The 19,921-nt window shown below is 35.6% G+C and overlaps 1 protein-coding gene and 1 pseudogene across 2 annotated transcripts; one reads left to right on the top strand and one right to left on the bottom strand.

Moving 5' to 3' along the window:
- The first annotated feature begins 2,241 nt into the window (after positions 1 to 2,241).
- On the top strand, positions 2,242 to 4,283 carry LOC115989242 (annotated as a pseudogene).
- A 917-nt stretch (positions 4,284 to 5,200) lies between these two features.
- LOC115989330 (putative F-box protein At1g65770) lies at positions 5,201 to 9,282 on the bottom strand. Of its 2 annotated transcripts, XM_031113092.1 has the most exons (3): positions 9,065 to 9,282; positions 8,577 to 8,648; positions 5,201 to 6,547 (listed from the first exon to the last, which is right to left on the bottom strand). In XM_031113092.1, exons 2-3 carry the CDS (start codon positions 8,609 to 8,611, stop codon positions 5,368 to 5,370), a joined length of 1,215 nt encoding a protein of 404 aa, XP_030968952.1. In that variant the 5' UTR covers positions 8,612 to 8,648; positions 9,065 to 9,282; the 3' UTR covers positions 5,201 to 5,367. The 2 variants fall into 2 exon arrangements, with proteins under 2 accessions (XP_030968952.1, XP_030968889.1); XM_031113029.1 differs by lacking the exon at positions 9,065 to 9,282 and having other exon boundaries at positions 8,577 to 8,882.
- Positions 9,283 to 19,921: the final 10,639 nt, after the last annotated feature.

The following is a 19,921-nucleotide window of genomic DNA, read 5'->3' on the forward strand; positions in this document are numbered from 1 at the left end:
AAGCCTTTACATTAGAAGCTAAAAGGGTCCACTTTAGTCAATTGAAAGAGGAAAACAAACAAACAAACAAAAAAAAATAGTTCATTTTTCGTTTCTACAGAATCAAACAAAGGATATGTAAGGACAAATAGAAAAGTTGGATAGATTTCAATTTGTTGTCCTTCAATTGTCACATAGAGCAAGTAATTACTAGTATAAACAAAAGGGTCATCAACATCAGTCCATGGAGAAAAACCCATTTTCACATCTAAAGTATAATACCAGCAAAAATTAATGAAAAAAAAAATTAAAACTACCCAAATTAGAAAATGGACATGGAAAATGGAGAGGGAGAGAGAGAGAGAGATATATTGCACTTGGGAGAAGATCATGATAAAGGGCTTGATATGGACACGGTGACAAAGCTCGGTATGGACTCGCTGGTGAAGATTCAGTTTCGCCTCAGAAATGGTCTCATCGATCACGGAGTGTTCATCTTAGAAATGGTTCAGTGCTTCTATCACGGAGTGTTCATCATGGAGCTAACTCACTAGGGATGAAGTAGATGAAATGTGAGAGGAGGCAGAGAGAGGGAAAGTGTTGCTAACAATTTTGGGGGAGAAATGAAAATAAAATAAGGAGTTTGCAACGGCAATATCAACAGCCTGACTTTGATTTGATAATGCACTAATAAGGGGCCCACGAAGTCACTCTATTTACCAAATTTGCCACTGAATCTCAATTTTCAACTTTTGAAAACAGCAAAATCTTGTTTCTATTTTCCATCATCCAAACTCAAAATTTTGAGTTTTTGAGTGATGAAAACAAATGTTAAAAACCAAGCCAAACACTCTTTCATTTGTGGGACCCATGAGTTTTGGATGATGGATCATGAAAACTAAGTAATATCACTCAGTTTTTGGCCAATCCAAACAAGCTCTAAGTTTGTATGAAATAGTGCATATAGTGAACTCCAGTCTTTATTAAATTCATTTCACCCATCCCAAGTATTGTAGATCAATGGACATAACTACCTCAAGTTTGAAAGAAAAGCAAGCGTAGTAGAAATTAAATTAACTAGAGTGAAAAGCAAGAAAACTCTCTTTCAATAATGAAAGAGTACAGAAGGTACTATCAATGTGATATTTATATTACACATTAGGATGTAGTTTTTTTTTTTTTTTTTTCTTTAAAAAAAATATTTAACGAAAGTTGACGGAAATGCCTTAGTTGAATTATAAACTTAAAACTTAGAAGATTAGAATGAATAAAATCAAAATTAGAAGACTTAAATGAATTGTGGTAAAATTTATTAGAGTGCCAGTTATGCATTTTAGCCTAAATTTAAACATATAAGTGCTATGAATTTAATTATCCTTTGAAATGCATGTCTTATTAAAAAAACCCTCAAAAATGATAACACTATTTGTTAATTCAGTTATATATTTGGATTTAATTTGATAGCCAATGCTATACACCTAAAATCATGTCATATTGGGGTTCAAGTGACAACCTTCAAACCCCCACCACACTTTAAGATGTCATGTAGTTGCTTTTAAAACGAAAAGAAAAAGAAAAAGAAAAAAGTTAGTTTTAGCGTGCGTTTGGCTCTAGCTTAAAAAATCAGTTTATTTTACTATTTAACTTATTTTTGCTACTATTCATGAGCCTCACTGCATTTTTTGGTACTATTAATGAGTTCCACTATACTATTTCAATTAAATTTTACTTTTATCTACAGTACTTTTAGCAAAACGTTTTCAATTTTAGCAAAATAAACGGATCCCAAATAGACCTTTAAGCTACTTTTTTTCATTATACAACATGTAATTTTTTTTTTTTTTTTTTTTACAGGAAAAAAATGACAGGTTGTATAATATAAAATATAAAAAAAAAATTTTACATTTTGTATAATGAAAGAAAGTAGTTTAAGGGTTTGTTTGGGATAAATTAAGTAACTTACTTAAATAATATAAATAAATAATCTTATAAATTACTATGGAGTGGATCGGATTATAATTGTGTGTGCTAGAGTGTATGTATGTTTCATTAAATATAAGTAGTGGTGTCCCTTGATTGGTGGCGTAAATAAGAGACTTTACGCCAGATCCTAACCATTTTTTTTTTTTTTTTTTCATTCCGTTTCATTTCCAATTTTATTGTTTTACCGTACTAGTTTAATTATTATAGTAATTGAATGGAAACCACAAAGCTATTAATAGCATGCATGGATTCTAAATCACTCAAGCAAGGCAAGCTTATCCACCAATAGTTACTCTCTCTAGGCTTACAAACCAACACTGCCATTTGCAAAATCCTCATCAACTTTTACTTTTCTTGCCATTTCTATTATTCTGCAAAGCTTGTTTTCCAAACCATTGATAACCCATTAGACATCTCTTTGTGGAATGGCCTCTTTGGCTGCTTACTCCAAAAACTTCAAATTCATTAAAGCTCTTGAGTTGTATGAGTGCGGTATCCATATTTAAAACCCGATAGTTACACTTACCAAGTGTTCTTCTAAAGGCCTGTGGTGGATTGGGTAGAGTTGGTTGTGGTAAGATGATTCATACCCACTCGATAAAAAACTGGTTGTGCAAATGATATTGTTGTGGTCAGTTGCTTTTGTGAGCTTGTATGCAAAATGCAACGCTTTTGAGTATGCTATAAACCTGTTTGATGAAATGCCTGAGAGGGATGTGGCATGTTGGAATACCGTGATTTCCCGTTATTAATTTATTATCAAGATGGACAAGCTAAGCAAGCGTTGGAATTGTTGGAAAGAATGAGAGGTTATGGGTTTGAGCCTAACTCGGTGACACTCACAACTGTTATTTCATCGTGTGCAAGGCTTTTAGTTTTAGAGTTGGAAAGAGGGAAGGAGATTCACATGGAGTTGGTGAGAAATGGGTCTGAGTTGCATGGTTTCATCAGCTCTGCTCTTGTGGTCATGTATGAAAAGTGTGGTTGTTTAGACACGGCTTTAGAGGTTTTTGAGCACATTTTAAGAAAGACTGGTTTCATGGAACTCCATGATTGCAGGATACGGTTTAAAAGGTGACAGTAAATCATGCAAGGAACTCTTTAAAAGGATGAACGAGGAAAGAATTAAACACACTATGACTACTTAACCAGGATATTAATGGCTGTTCAAGATCAGCCCAACTGCAACCGGAAAATTCATACGTGGATATATAGTAAGAAACAGAATGGAGGCTGACATCTTTACTGAAAGCTCCTTAATTGATTTATATTTCAAATGTGGATGTGATGGATCTGCTGAAAATGTTTTTGAAATGATGCCAAGTATAATGCAGTTTCATGGAATGTCATGATTTCTGGATATGACAGTAGGAAATTATTTCAATGCTCATGGCATCTTCTATGAAATGAAAAAAGCTGGTATTAAACCAGATGCCATTTCATATATTAGTGTTTTACCTGCTTGTTCACAACTAGCAGCCTTGGAACAGGGTAAGGACGTTCACAACCATGTCATTGAGAGTAAGTTGGAAACCAATGAAGTAGTTATGGGGGCTTTACTTGAAATGTATGCTATATAAATGTGGTGCAGTAGATGAAGCAATTAACATTTTTCATCAATTGCCAGAGAGAGAAGTTGTGTCATGGATGTCAGTGATCACAGATTATGGGTCTCATGCTCAAGCTTTAGAAGATTTGAAACTGTTGGGTGAAATGCAGAAGTCCAGTGCAAAACCAGACATAGTGACTTTCCTTGCAGTTTTATCTGCTTGTAGCCATGCCAGATCGGTTGATGAAGGTTGTCATCATTTTAATAAAATAATCACTGAGCATGGTATTTGTCCCAGAATTGAACACTATTTGTGCTTGATTGATCTTCTTGGACGGGTTGGAAGATTGCATGAAGCTTATGGGATTCTCCAAAGAACCCCAGAAATCAGCAAGGATGTTAGGTTGTTAAGCACACTATTTTCTGCATGCCGTTTGCACAGAAATGTAGAATTGGGGGTAGAAATTGCAAGATTGCTTATCAAAGAAAATCCTGATGATCCATCGACTTATATTATTTTATCAAATATGTATGCATATGCAAGAAAATGGGATGAGGTGCAGAAGGTGAGATCTAAGATGAAAGAGCTAAGATTGAAGAACCCTGGGTGTAGCTGGATTGAGATTAACAGTAGGGTCCAACCTTTCTTTATTGATGATAAGTCACACCCACAAGCCGAAGTGGTGTATGAATGCCTCAAATTACTTACCAATCACATGGGGAAAGTTGAGCTATTGTCATGTTGTAGATGAGTCAAATGATTGCTAACTAGTAGCAGCTACTTGTATTAATATAATTTTATTATCTCTATTCTATTTCATTATATTTACAACTACAGTAACATTTAGAGACTTCCAAAAAGGATGGAGATTAGTTACAAACAATTTCACAAATGTTGTAGTTGATTCTCCAACCATATTAAAAATATATAAGTACATTTAATTTAATTAGACTTTTAAAGAAATGATAACATTATTTACTAATACAGACATATATATATATATATATATATATTTGAATTTAATTTGGTAACCAAAAATATACACCACCTAAAATCTTGTCTTATTGGGGTTCAAGTGACAACCTTCAAACCCCCACCACCCTTTAAGATGGTAAGTAGTATAGGTCCTTTTGAAACATATGGGAAAATTTTAGTTAGGAGCCGATTTTTAGCTATTTTCCTTCAACCATTAATATGACGATTGAAGAGACTATTCTTGTGTAGTTTTACTACTATTTAAGACACATTACTCTTTTAATAAGTTATGTGAGTTGCTTAAATAATTTGCATGAATAATCTTATAAATTACTATTGAATGGATTTGATGGTTTGTAGACTTGTAGCTAAACTTTGTGTGAAAAAAAAAATCCAAAGATTAGGTAACTGTTATTTCCTGGTGGTCAAATAAGTGCAAGTGTGGGATCACAAATTCTCAATGAAAATTTGAGAAGTGAATAATTTAGTCGTGCCCTTGTCGTGCAGTTGATTCTCATAAAGTGGCAAGGTTCCCTATTTGTATAGCATGGAGTCTATAGGACACTTACAAATTATAAATGAATAAATACATCATCACAAGATGAAGGAGATATAAAATACCAATCGGTAAAGTTAATTTAGACAACATAGTTTTAATCTTTTATCTCAATATAAAACTCTTCAACAAAAATCATAAACAATCAAAACATACAACAAGGATGAAAATCGAACAATTAACAAGTCATGAAATTTTAACCAAAATCTTTATGAAAAAGGTTAACAATAAAACAACTTAATTGGCTGAGAGACTATGGGCAACCCGAACCATTCTATTGAAAAAGTAAACTTGAAAAATTAAGACATCTAGCTAGCATCGAATTCATTGCAATGGTGGCACAACCCAGAGTGGAGGTGCCAAATACCTGTGTTTATATTCCGGAGTATAATGCTTTTGAAAGGTTCCATTCTCCAAGCAATATATACCCATGTCAAAAGGCCCCTTCGGACAATACGTATTTTTAATTGCAAAAACGTCAATAGAATCATCTGTGAAGTATATCGAATTTGGTTGGCACCCAGGAAAATTTGAAGCCAAAATCGACATTGATTGGTTGTCGCCCACAAAGAGAGCCTCATCACCCAAGCTTTTCACCTCAACATGCTCCTCTAATGATCCCTTTGTTTGATCATTTAACAGCAATTTGTGAACCTTGAAACTTTCGGTTACACTCTTACGCTCTTCTTCCCCTTCTTCTATTTCTTCCAAAAGCCCTTCTTTACGTTCCATAAACCTCCGAACAACCAATAGGTCTCCCTTCATTGATTCAACAATATACACTCTTTCAGCATATCTAAAAGTCCTGTGATAGCAACTTGGCACAATTATATTTGGTTTTAGTTGCAGATGAGAACTATACTTCTTACTATTAACGTCAAATGACACCACCATACCCCTACGTCCCACAGCATAGACCAAACCTCCATAAAAGGTGATATCTGTAAAGCCCATAAGATTTTCATCAAGGTAAGTCCAAGCATATTGTTGCGTTGGGTTGATGAAAGCCAACAAATCGGAAGGAGCATAAATGACAACCACCGCATAATTGTCCTGACTTGAAGTTGGATTGTGAGACAAAATAACCTTAAGAACATTAAATTGTGGAATCTTAATGCGTTTACGGTGCTTTAAAGAGGGAAGAGTGATTTTGGTGGCTGATTTTTTGAAAGGATTCAAGAGGGTTATAGCCATGTTTTCATCTACGGTGGCCAACCAACCATGGCTGAAGCCGCAGCATCTCCTAGCATAAAATACTTCTAAGTTGATATTTTTAAATATTTTTCCTTCGGTAATCCCATATAAAACTCTCCTTGTTTTATGATCATTGTTAAGGGAGAGCAATAGCATTGGAAGTGCCTTCTTTTTCTTATTGTAGTCCTTTGCAACTAAATGCCATTGTTTACAAACACCAGCAAACCAAGCATGGTATATGGGTTCCGACAAGTTGTCCATAATCAAGCACAAAACAGGTACAGGAAGATGTGCCCATTCAGGTTGAGAACTGAAATAAAAAATTTATATATGTTTATATTATGTCAAAATGAAAGCCTTAAACATATGTATACATCGAGAACATAGAATTCTTTAAAACTAATCATAATTGGATGTATATGTGCAAGTAGAATTAAGAGCATGCTTATATTAACACACTATTGATAAGAAGTTTTTACTAATAGTTCTTGATTTCATGACAAATTTACATAAACCCTAAAAAAATTGGTCAAACAAGGTAGAAGATAAAATTAGGAGAAAGTTTAACTACAACTTCTTTTAATAAAATTAACATTACTACATATTTTGAAAATCTAATCGTTAAACCGTTAAATTGCATATTATTTACGCTTTTGGTACACATATCAAATTTTGTACTAATCAAATATTATTTATAATATGATATAAGTTTATATTTTATGCATAATTTTAAACTACAAAAACTTGTAATTTAAGTAATTTATTGATCACATAGTTATTGATATATAATATTCTCAAAATTTTGCAAGCATAAAGGATATAAAATGAAAATGTAATCCAATAGTGGGTTTGTCAAAATTCACATCCAATAAAAAGATATTGAGTAAGGTTGTAGTCTAAAGATACAACTAATTTTGTTACTAAACTTTTTCCATAAAATTAACACACTTACAAAAAAAAATCAAGCAAACTTCTTCAACTATAAAATGTAAGTTGAAACAAATAGAAAATTCACCGAATTTCTATATCTTGCATAAATATGAAAAATTGAACTAATTAAATTGGATAAGTGTTAGCCTTAATAAACCTTATTGCATATATAGACAATGTGGATTATTCTATTTCCCAAAATAAGGATGGCATACTAGAACTCAAAAATCCTTTATTGCCCAATATTTTAAAATCTATACTAAATCATGCACAAGGCTTGTGTATTTCATACAAATTTTATAATCTGTATTGCAGAAGGGACATGCATCTTGAAACAGGAGTTTAATTAGGGGTTGCAAACTGTATTCATGTGTCAGGTTTAATTGTGTCATGTTGACACATGAGTATTTGATTATATGGGTTGACACACTAACACAATAATAAACGAGTAAGCAAGTTATGATTGCTCAACCCTAACGCACATGTTTATTAAATGGATAAGTCATGTCGACTTATTTATCAAATTTATAGTTATATATATATATAATTTCATGTATTACCATATAGGTCGTCTTTTAAATAGTAAAAAAAAATATTTGCAGGTTTTGTAGAATTTAATTTATATTATTTTATAAAAATAGAAAAATAAAATTTTAGTAAAAAAAAAAAAAAAAAAAAAAAACAATTTCTATTAAAGCATCAAGGAAATATTTCCAAAAAAAAAAAAGTTTTTTCTTCTTTTGAGAACTGAATTTCTTAAATGTCCACTGTCCAACACTATCTTAATACAAATAAGGATGGCATACTAGAACTCAAAAATCCTTTATTGCCCAATATTTTAAAATCTATACTGAATCATGCACAAGGCTTGTGTATTTCATACAAATTTTATAATCTATATTACAGAAGGGACATGTATCTTGGAACGGAAGTTTAATTAGTGGTTGCAAATTGTATTCACGTGTTAGGTTTAATTGAGTTATGTTGACTCATGAGTATTTGATTATATGAGTTGACACACTAAAACGATAATAAACGAGCAAGTAAGTTATAATGATTTCTCAACCCTAATACACATGTTTATTAAATGGATGAGTCCTATCGACTTATTTATCAAATCTATAGTTATATATATAATTTCTTGTATTGCCATATAGTTAGTCTTTTAAATAATAAAAAAATATTTGCAGGTTTTGTAGAAATTAATTTATATTATTTCATAAAAATAGAAAAATAAAATTTCATTAGAAATTAATTTTAAAAAAAAACAGTTATATTAAAGCATCAAGGAAGTATTTCCAAAAAAAAAAAAAAATTCTTCTTTTGAGAAAATAATTTCTTAAATGTCCACTGAGAGATAGATTAAAAAATAAATAAATAAATAAAAACAAATAGGCAGATTAGATTACCTATTTTCAGGCTTAAGAACATTGGGGGACTGCATCTTGTATGATGTTCCAAACTAGTATATAACGCCAAACCTTGCAAGAACGATTGAAACCCATTGTATTAGAAGCTCGCCAAGAAAAAAAAAAATTTGTATTCAACAACAATCAACGGCATGAGAATCATTAACAATTGAAACACATGAAAAATAGATTATACCTTCTAACCACCAGGGCCGGCCCTTCCCTTAGGCGAGTTAGGCAATTGCCTAAGGCCCCCAAAATTTTAGAAAAGAACCAACCGGGTAGTAGAAAATTTAGTTTCAAATGAATTACAAAAAAAAATCTGGCACATCCTTTTAACCAAAAAAAAAAAACAAAAATTTTGGTAAATCCTATTAAACATTGGTTCTAAACAAAATCATTGACCAAAAAACAAACAGATAAACTACAAATCCGGTCTAAGAGATTAACCACAAAACAATCACAAATCAAAACCCTAAAAATTTTACCTTTCTCTGTAGTCTCTGCTCTCCGCCTCACTCTAGTCTCCAGTCTCCACTGTTCAGTCTGTTCTCTCTCTGATTCTCTGCTCTCCGCCTCTCTCAAGTCTCAACTGCTCACCTCACCTCACCTCACCGTATCAGGTTCCGAGGAGGTTCAGGAATCAGGTATAAAATTATAATAAATATTTGGGCTTTTATTTGTTAAGAACTTAAGATTACTTTGTTTATTTGGGCCCTCCCTGTCCCTGGCTGCTTTTGTAACTTTGTTTATCATTATGGCTGCCTGGACCCTCCCTGGACTGGGCGTTAAGTTTGGGCCTTCAAGTTCCCTTTTTTTTTTTTTTTTTTTTTTTTTCGGGTGGGTCTTATTAATAAGTCTTGTGTCAGTGTTATGACTGTGCTTAAATTTTTATTATGCTTGTGTTTAATTTTTTTTTTAATTTATGCAAATTGAGATTGCTAAAAACTTGTTATTTTTCAGTGAAACTACAACAATACTTTTTATATAAATCAAGTTCTATTTCTCATTTGCTCTACACTTGAAAGTTATTTTTTATTTTAGTCTTTATAAATATATTGTTTGATTAGAAATGTCTACTAGGAAATATGCATTTGGATATGAAAAACTTAAAAAAAATAAAAATAAAAAAAATTAATTAAGTCTCAAAAAGGATCAATGAATAAATTTGTTATTAGTAATAAACAAAATATAATACAAAATTTAGATGAAAATATCACAAATGAGCAAGAAATTCATCAAAATAATTTAGAAGAAAATGAAAATAATGATGAAAAATATAATATAAAAATATTAAATAAACATTAATCTATATATATATATATATAAAACCGAAACTTTCGAAACTCCCACAATTTTCCACGTCAGCATTACTTAAATAAATAAATAAAATTCTAAAAATTCTCTACCACTTAAAAACAAAACCTGATAATACTTCTCCTATAACTAAAACCCAAAAAAAAAAAAAAAAAAAAAAAAAAAAAAAAACGTAAACGCAAAATCAGAGAAGCCCTATCACGCTCTGCCTTCTCCTTCCTCCAAAATGCCGACCACGCTCTGCCATTCCCCCACACGCAAATCGCAGCTCAACGGCTCGACCTTCAGTCCAAAATGCAGGCCACCATCAGTCCTTCTCTCCCACAACTCAACAGCTCCACCTTCTCCGGCACCACCCTTCTCCAACTCTATATTTGTTGGCGTCTGTTTTTTTTTTTTTTTTTTTTTCAAACCAGATTCTCTCCGCAAACATTACCAGTAAGTTTTTTATTTTGTTTCATAATTTTGGTTGTTTAATATGATTTAGGGTTTCATTTTTGGTTGTTAAATATGATTTAGGGTTTCAATTTTGGTTGTTAAATATGATTTAGGGTTTCGTTTAGGAGTGTTTCTTTTGAATGATTAGTTTAGATTGATGGGTTTGGAGCCGTAGTGGGTTTTATTAATTTCAATTATTGGCGGCTAATTTTGTTATGTTTTGTGTAAGGAGTTTTGCACCCAAAAAAAGGTGATGGCTTGAATGAATAATACAAGTTAAGGTGAGTCATTTTATTAGACTAGCATCCTTGGCATGCCCTTGATGTTTTTGTGAGTCATTTGTTTGTGTTTGGATTTACTTTAAGTTTCTGGGTTTATATACAAATGCAAGTATATTAATTTAGTTATTGGAGCAGCATGCCCTTGATGTTTTTGTGAGTCATTTGTTTGTGTTTGGATTTAATTTAAGTTTCTGGGTTTATATACAAATGCAAGTATATTAATTTAGTTATTGAATAATTAACTTTCTGTTGTAGATTATTGAATTATTTTAGCCTCATGTGGATTTGTGGTTAATTATATATACTTGGTGGCAGTTTTCAGTTTTGATCTTAGCCTCCCAATCCTATAGGTTTTGCTTTCATGTGTTTCAGTTTCATGGCTTTTTTTTTTTTTTTCCTTTTGCCTATCTGGGATTTATGGTTTTATGATCGGGCTATATTTTATACTACCTCATGTATTGTTTTCATAAACTGCTAATTCATGGTCAACTATAATGTTTTTATTGTGAAGTAAATGTGACAGTGGTTTTGGGTTTTGAAGGTTTTCTGTTTACTATGATATGGACATTAGCAAAAGATTTTTAAGTTTATTTTGAGAGTGATGTTATGTGTGTGGGGTAAAAGACCAGTAGGCCCATGTCGATGACTACATTGGGCTAAAGGCCCAGCCCAAGGGAAAAATCTCTGCTCGGCCGCGGGGAGAGTCCTTCTCGGCACAATGTAGCCGAGGATGGAGGAGGTAACCTGCCACCGGTAGTGACACTCCCTATCATCTCATGGAGCGGGAAAAGTACTAAAGCAGAAAAAGACAATGAAAGTATTGAAAGGAAAGGCTACCATTATCACATTCGATGTCTTGTGCCTGACACGACCATACCTCTCTGTCCTTACAACCACTCCCAACAACTGGAAGGAAGGACTGATGGGACAAATGCCTATCCTAGGGGCCCCATTCAGGAGGAAGGAAACTACTATAAAAAGGGAGTAAAGTGAGATAGAAAGGGCGGGGCGAAGACCCCCCAACACACCAGAGGCACCGAAAAGAAAAGGCCCCCCAAACCGTGGCAAGGACCGATCCTCTCTGATGAATCCAATCCGCCTCAACCTGATCGTAAAGAGTACTATGATGACCGTTGTTCATACGCTAAAACCTAGCTTTTTGGCCCACTCTTTACAAATTCATTGTGCCGAGCTCACAGGTATAAAGTCCCATTCATTTTGGGCTTGGCCTGAAAAACGTGACCCTACAATTGGCGCCGTCTGTAGGAAAGCTTGTGTGTTGGCGAATATAATGGTTAGTCACGGTCAAGCTACAAGAATCCCTCAGGAGGACAGTTTTGGCAGCGGTGTGATCTGCACCGTAGCCCCTCATCATTCCCAGGAACACACCGCCATCATCATAGCTCAGCCTTCATTTTGGGTCATGCTTCTAAATGATTCATTACAAGGGGAGGATCACTAAACAGCGCAGTTCAAGGGGCTTCGGACATCAGATATGCGCCCCTATGCACTTGTCAAGGGGCTAGCTCTTGAGATCCATAATATTCCGGTCCGCTGAATCCCCTATGGACAGGGGAACCGAGGGCTAAACAGGAATCTCTCCAAGAGCCTAAGTGCTAGACAGAACCAAGATCTTACATGGTCCTCGGACTCAAACCTATGGGGAAACTAGGCACTCCAAGAGCCTAAGTGCTAGACAAAACCAAGGTCTTGCATGATCCTCAGACTCAAACCTATGGGGAAACTAGGTACTCTAAGAGCCTAAGTGCTAGATAGAACCAAGGTCTTGCATGGTCCTCGGACTCAAACCTATGGGGAAACTAGACACTCCAACAGACTCAAACCTATGGGGAAACTAGGCACTCCAAGAGCCTAAGTGCTAGATAGAACCAAGGTCTTGCATGGTCCTTGGACTCAAACCTATGGGGAAACTAGACACTCCAAGAGCCTAAGTGCTAGACAAAACCAAGGTCTTGCATGTTCCTCGGACTCAAACCTATGGGGAAACTAGACACTCCAAAAGCCTAAGTGCTAGACAGAACCAAGGTCTTGCATGGTCCTCAGACTCAAACCTATGGGGAAACTAGACACTCCAAGAGCCTAGGTGCTAGACAGAACCAAGGTCTTGCATGGTCCTCGGACTCAAACTTATGGGGAAACTAGACACTCCAAGAGCCTAGGTGCTAGACAGAACCAAGGTCTTGCATGGTCCTCGGACTCAAACGACACTCCAAGAGCCTAAGTACTAGACAGAATCAGGGTCTTGCATGGTCCTCGGACTCAAACCTATGGGGAAACTAGACACTCCAAGAGCCTAAGTGCTAGACAGAACCAAAGTCTTGCATGGTTCTCGAACTCAAACCTATGGGGAAACTAGACACTCCAAGAGCCTAAGTGCTAGACAGAACCAAGGTCTTACATAGTCTTCGGACTCAAACCTATGGGAAACTAGCAACTTCAAGAAAGGCCTAAGTCCTAGACGGAATGGAGGTCTCGTGTGGTCCTCGGCCCCCTAGCCTTATGGAGGCTAACACACAGGGGTGCCTTTTTGAATGTTTAGACTAGGTACAGTCATGCCTCAGTCCTTGGACCAGACACCTAAAACGAGTTAAAGCTACAGATATCATTGGAAAAGCGGGAAAGAACCCTAGGACCCAGCTATCCCCTCAGACAGTTTATTTTAGATTACACGTCCTCAGGCAGTCACCCCATTCGCAATACAGAACGTACGGCTGTTATCTCAATTAGTCTTATATAGTTAACCTATTTAAAGTCGGCGTTGTTGTGCCCAGGGGTTCTGATAAGTTCAAAGTAATAACTCTTTACCGACAAGGGCATCGGTTCTAAGTGCGGTTCAAAAGAAAAGGCACCGGCACATTCATTCACAAACTGATTATTGCAGAAAAGAAAGGATACATAAAATACGATAAAATCATCTTTTATTAGATAAAGAGATAGTACAAAATACATAAAAGGCCTTAGACAAGCCTATAATCATAAGCTAACTAAGGAAAAAAAAAGGAGGAATACAAGGGACGATAGATCCTTCAATTTTGCTCTAACAACGACTAAGCAAGTCTGGATGGCACCGGTGAGGGAAGAGAAGAAGAGGCAGAGGCACCTGATCCGCAACCTTGCTCTAGCAGCGACTAGGCAAGCCTGGGTGGCACCAGTGATGGAAGAGAGGAAGAAGTGGGGATGCCCAATCCCCATATCTCTAGCAGCAACCGAGCAAGTATCGTTCTAGCAGCAATCGAGCAAGCACGGATGGTATCGGTGATGGGAAATCCAAGCCCTCACGTGCATGCCATACGGCACCGGATGGAGGTCCCAGTGCTATCGCACCAAAAATCTAATGCGACCCCCACCCGCTTCGGATTTTGGCTAAAGGAAGAAGAGGCTCCTTTCTTGCCTTGTCGAGGAGAAAAAATGTCTTGAGCCTTTGTCTCCCTTGCCCTAACTGGGCCATTTTGAATCTCGAGGATACCCAAGGCTTCTGAAAAGGGTATGGTTCCTTTACCCTCACCCTAGCCTTGACCATTTCACCTCCTAAGGCTTAGTCACACTGGCAATGAGGACTTTGGGCACAATTGGAGAGTTAGGAATTTGAAAAGCTTAAAGGGTCTGCAAATAAAGGGAATGACCTCCCACCATGCTTCTTCTATGGGAGGCAAATTTGGTGGCAATCAATTCCCCCAAATCTCCAAAAAGAAATTACAAGCGAAATAAATCTCGCTCAATTTCCAAAGTGATCTTGAACCGTTGAATTTATGTCACCTGGTGAAGGAACCCTCATTAAAACACGCCTCGTATACCGAAGCGATAGGGACGCGGCTTGGATAGATTAAAAGAATGTCTCGCAGCCGGGAGCGTGCCTTGGGCAAACGAAAAGGCTCTGGCCTTTAGTGGAGGGCCTGACGTGGCAAGCCGAAACAAAGGCCCAATATCACCAAAACCCTCCTCTCTACCCGAGGAGCCGGACAGCAGGATTTTGAGGGGCTATTGTGTGGGGTAAAAAAAAAAAAAATACCACCTATAGGAAAAATAATCTTTCCTCTTCTCATTCGAAAAGTTTTCTCCACCGCCTCTCACAATTCTACACATATAAGTGAAAGTTGGTGTTACTTTCCATTTTTCATATCACAAACTCAGTTTCTCTCTTTTGCAAAATTATAAGGCTCTCTCTCTCTCTCCTGTTGCAGTGACAGTGTAGTGTAGTTAGCCATGCCCGTGGTGGTTCGAGATAAAGCAACTACGTGGGACATGGGATTAACCCACGAAAGGCTTTCATGCAATAACCCATCTACTATTGTCTTTCATCTACACCCCGACTCCACCCATCATCATATCTTCAGAGATGCTGAATATGATGAAGTTCAACACCAAACCCAATTCCCAATAACCGAACTCACCACCGTTGAGATTCTTCAACAAGAGTTTCTCAATCGAGATGTTGATTTCTTGTATCCAAAACTCTCTTAACTTTTGCCTCCTTCCTTAGATCAACTCGACCCCTAGCAACGCGAGAAGTTGGTGCTTCAGATCATTGCGAGGGCTCATGGGGTTTTGCTCGATTATTCTAAATATTTCCCTACTACAGTAAATTTGTTGATGCGTGTGTATTTGAATATTGTCACAACGTATAGTGTGAGTTTGGAATTTGAAGGAGAAGACCATATTTTTACACCTGCTGCTCCATCAGCCATCGCGGCTTTGAAGGAAGGAAGGCTTAACTCGAGCTCTACTGATACTTCTTGTATCATCTGCTTGGAGGATTTTCCAGTTGGTTCGAGTGTCACATGCATGCCTTGTTCTCACATCTTTCATCAGCAATGCATTGTTGAGTGGCTGAATAATAGCCATTACTGTCCTATTTGCAGGTTGAAGATGCCGACTTAATTAGATTGTAGTTTATAGTAGCAAGTTTTTTTTTTCTTTGATATTCTTTCATGTAATGGATGAGAACTACAGTTTTCAAATTTTGCTTTTTGTGACTGCATATGTATGAAAATGAAATTAAAGTACAGCCTGTGTTCTTATTCTCTTTTATAAAAATTTGAATCTTGCGAGTTTTTTAGGCAGTAGCTACTATGGATCTTTTGGACTCGGTTATTATTATAAAGGACTCGAAATGCTTTCAATATTAATAATGCCTAGAACAAACCCCTTCTCACACCCAAATTTATATAATGTTTATGCGTCAATTCATGATTAGTATATAAGTTGACACAAGATGCTCAAGTATTTATGCCTAGCTACTTGAGCATGTTGTGTGGAATATTAATCACGTTAAATTTAATTTAGGTTGTGAAAAACCACATCCCCTTAAACATGTGTTGAATCTTTGATCACCTTAGAAATTCATTTAGGAAAACTGCTATGTGACCAATCAACATAAAACCCACTAACTACAGCAACATCAATGGAAAATATGGAAGCTGGGCTTAGGCTTTGTCATTCCAAACCGTAGTCCAACAAAAATCACAAATTTAGAACATAAGCGGACAAAACTATTTGGAAATATAGTATGCAACCTAAAGAACAAATCCTGCTTACATTAGAACCATGCATCCATAAACTGAATGCCAAAGCAAGTAGATTGCATGATGTCCAAATCTTAAAAGGTTGTGCATGAGCAGTGCCTTTAGAATTTTGGACCCTCAAATCTAAATCGCCAATCAGATCAAATTCCAAAACCTTTTGGATACGCAAAGACATTCTTTGAGAGCTGACTGTGTGTAGAAATAGCCAAATAGGGCTCTCAACTGCAAACTCCTTGGCATCCTTAACCGCTTGATGTATCTTCTTTTCTATGGCCTTAAACTCTACTTCACTGGCTAGAATGATCTAGATCATGTAAGTCTTCAACGCTGAGATGGGATCTATACTCTCTAGCAACATAGTGTGCCTTCTCAGCTCCCAAAAGAGAACCACAAATTGAGGTGAACATTTATCACCATCAAGGTTTTAATTTTTTTTTTTTTTTTTTTTTTTTTTTTTATCAAAAAAAGATATTAAAAACATCATACAAGAAAGAGCAGAAATTAAAGTCATCCTTAGGTACACATCCAATTCTATTGATCTATAACAGATACTCAAACTTTAAAGCATTTATAATGCAAGATTAATTCAAAATATCGGTAAGGATCTGCAAATCATGATGTCAAGATTCTACGCATGTATAGTGAAGCATATTATGAATAAAAGGCCCATTCTTGGGCACAGGCTCATTGAATTCTATGTTTATACTTGTGGATGTATTTTCAATAAATTTATCTCTGATAAATGAAAAATGAAACAGCAAAATGTCTACAATGGCATATATTCAAATAAAGAATAAAAGGCAAAAGCCAGAGGTCTACATTCCCATCATCTCATAAAAAAGGTTTTCTAAAAAATAGAACTAATACAATCAGCTCATGTCCCAACAATTCAACAACTCGATCCTCTTTAGTTTCAACAAGAAAAATTTTGCACTTGACAAAGCAAAGCTACCTTTCCAGTTGACATGCTTCTTCAAATCAAAGTAAACAGCTACCAAGCTGATCCAGATAGAGAACTAGCTGCTATTCAATATAATCCTTAAGCCATAATCCAACAAAAGTGAATTTGTTATTGCCAATTACACAAGCATCCCATTGGTTGACCTCACCCTCCACCTTTACTTGCATGGGAAGGGGGTGCCATTTGACTTAGAGCTCATTGGCAATCATCCAACTCAATTAATTCAACATCAGAATATAGAAGAATTTCAATACAAATGGCATATACAACTGAGGATGGGGCAGCATCATTTCAATTTGGTTCAACTACATGAAACACTCAGAAAAATAGAAGTCAAACAATGTGAAAAGAGGTCAAAACTGGAACCAGCTATTTAATTGTACAATTCATAGAGAGAAATCCTTTCTACAAAAATATAAATGGGAGTAAATATGGCACTTACCCATAAAAGAAAGAAATTAATAATTGCAAGAGGCAAATAAAAGTCAAATGATCCCTAGGATTAGCCAATAAGTGTCCCCTAAACCTATGTCTCAAATTCTGCCAATGTCTGCTGTTCTCTCCTATCCCTTCCAATTGCCTATGCCACCTCCCTACCCTTCAAAATATTTCATACCATCAACAGGAACTCTTGACATCCTAAATGCAGGCCTGTAGCCACCAGAACCTTTCACCAATGAACTCTTACCCACCAAGCAAAATGTGCTTTTCTGACATCAAACAACCACGGTCTCAGCAACACCCAGTGCCCAAAGTGCGAGCTCACATATCACAGCAGAGGCAAGAACCCATTGCTCATGTATGTCATGTTATGTACTGATCACACAATCTTCCATCTTCAAAAACTAGATATACCAGGTTAACACAGCCTCTTCGCCTCTTCATCAATGTAGAGGAGAAGGAAACCAAACATATTTCCCGTGACACATCTGGGTGCACACATCATAAACAGCCCTGCCAAGTACCATGTCTACATAGAGCTCCAAACCTTCCTTTTTTGTGATCATTTGAACACCCAATTAGCAAAAGCAGAAAACTGGAACTTTGTTTCTCACTAGAAAATATTTAAAAGGTAATTTTACAATAATCCCCCAATAAAAGAGAATGACTAATATGTTAAGTCTATTTACTTATTAAAGCTAATATGAAATATCATAAAAATTTCTTATATATCAGGTTAAGACGTATAAATCAGGATCATAGAAAACAAAAACAAAAAAGAAACTTCAATGTCATGACCTGTGTCCTTTTGGATCTAATGTATGAAACAGTCTCCACCTAATTAAACAAATTGTTCCAAATAGGAAACTGAGCAAATCTGTTTGCTTTCTCAGATAACCCATACTAATTAAATTCTGCAGAAACCTACAATAGTACTCCTACTTAATTTGCTTTCCTTCAGTAAGATCTCTAGTTAAAGAGAATTTTGCCAGACATTCTAGAAAAAAGAGAGATTGATAAGGAAACTTCCTCTTTAAATGCTAACAAAAAAAAAAAAAACAAAAAAAAAAAATCATTCCAATAAGTTACAAACCAAAGAGCACGACGAACAACCGAGCGACTATTATTTACCCTCTGCGGCAATCCTTTTGTGTATCTCATGAGCTGTATTGAAAATGCCAAGAGTAGGTTTGTTGCAAACAAAGCATTTCTTGTTCTTTGTGTGATGCTGAAAAAGAGAAGAGCCTCCAGTTAGAATACACTTTCAAATAAAGGAGAGATGGGCAACAATGAAATCAGACTGACATGTTTTGTAGGAAACCTTTGGCCATGCTTAAGCACAGAACAAAAACAAATAAAAATGACAACATGATATATATATTTTTAACAGAGTTGTTTTGACAATGCAATTTGCTAAAAGCTCGTGTCATCAGCTGCATAATCAATCTTGCTAGAAACTTCATAATAAGAGATTTTATGACAACAATCAAAAGGAAATCCTAGATCTGATGACCACATTGATTTGTTGGACCCAACATACACCTTGACTGAATGCCCAAAATTGCAGACTCAACAATTGGCTTAAATTTAACAAGCAATTGGCTCAAAATTGAAACCACAAAGAAAAAAAAAGCATAACTCAGTTCTCTAATAAATAGGACTTCAAACTACTTATACAGAAAACACATGTTTTGAAAGACTTCACTAAGAAATAAGTTTATAAACCCTAATCATCAAGTTATTTACACCCATATAACAACCTTATGTGTTTGATCCATGCACAAACCCTAAGCCCATTATAAGAACCCACTACCATACCTAGGCAAAATATGTCTTGACAGAAATGCAACCTTGAACTTTGAGAATAATTATGACACCTGAATTTTTTCTCAAACTTAAACCAGCTCTAAGTTTTCTATGTTATGCATTGGAAACCCATCTGTCAGCATCTTGCTGAAAAATTCACTCATGGCATTTAATTGTATCATTAATTTGCATGGCAGAGCTCCTCATCTAAAAATTTAACTAGTTTACATATGTACATAAGTGCGTAAGTATGTGCTACTAGTATTGGGGAGGGGACAACACTGGTAATAAATCTTTCTAACAAGCCTACACTTTGTCATGTTTCATAAACTACAAGTCTGCTATTTAATCCATTGCCAGGTTCACTTTTAAAATTTAAACATGCATCATAAATTCACAAACAGTAGGCAGATTATGCTCCATAATTTAAGTTTGTAGAGAAGGGATACCTTTAATGTGCAATGCTCACAGAAATAGTGCTTGCACTTGGTTACAACAACATCAACAAAAGGCTACCTGAAAATGAAACATGCAAATAGCAACGAATCATCATCATCA

Source organism: Quercus lobata, chromosome 1, assembly GCF_001633185.2.
Source record: "Quercus lobata isolate SW786 chromosome 1, ValleyOak3.0 Primary Assembly, whole genome shotgun sequence".
Classification (NCBI taxonomy): Eukaryota; Viridiplantae; Streptophyta; class Magnoliopsida; order Fagales; family Fagaceae; genus Quercus; species Quercus lobata.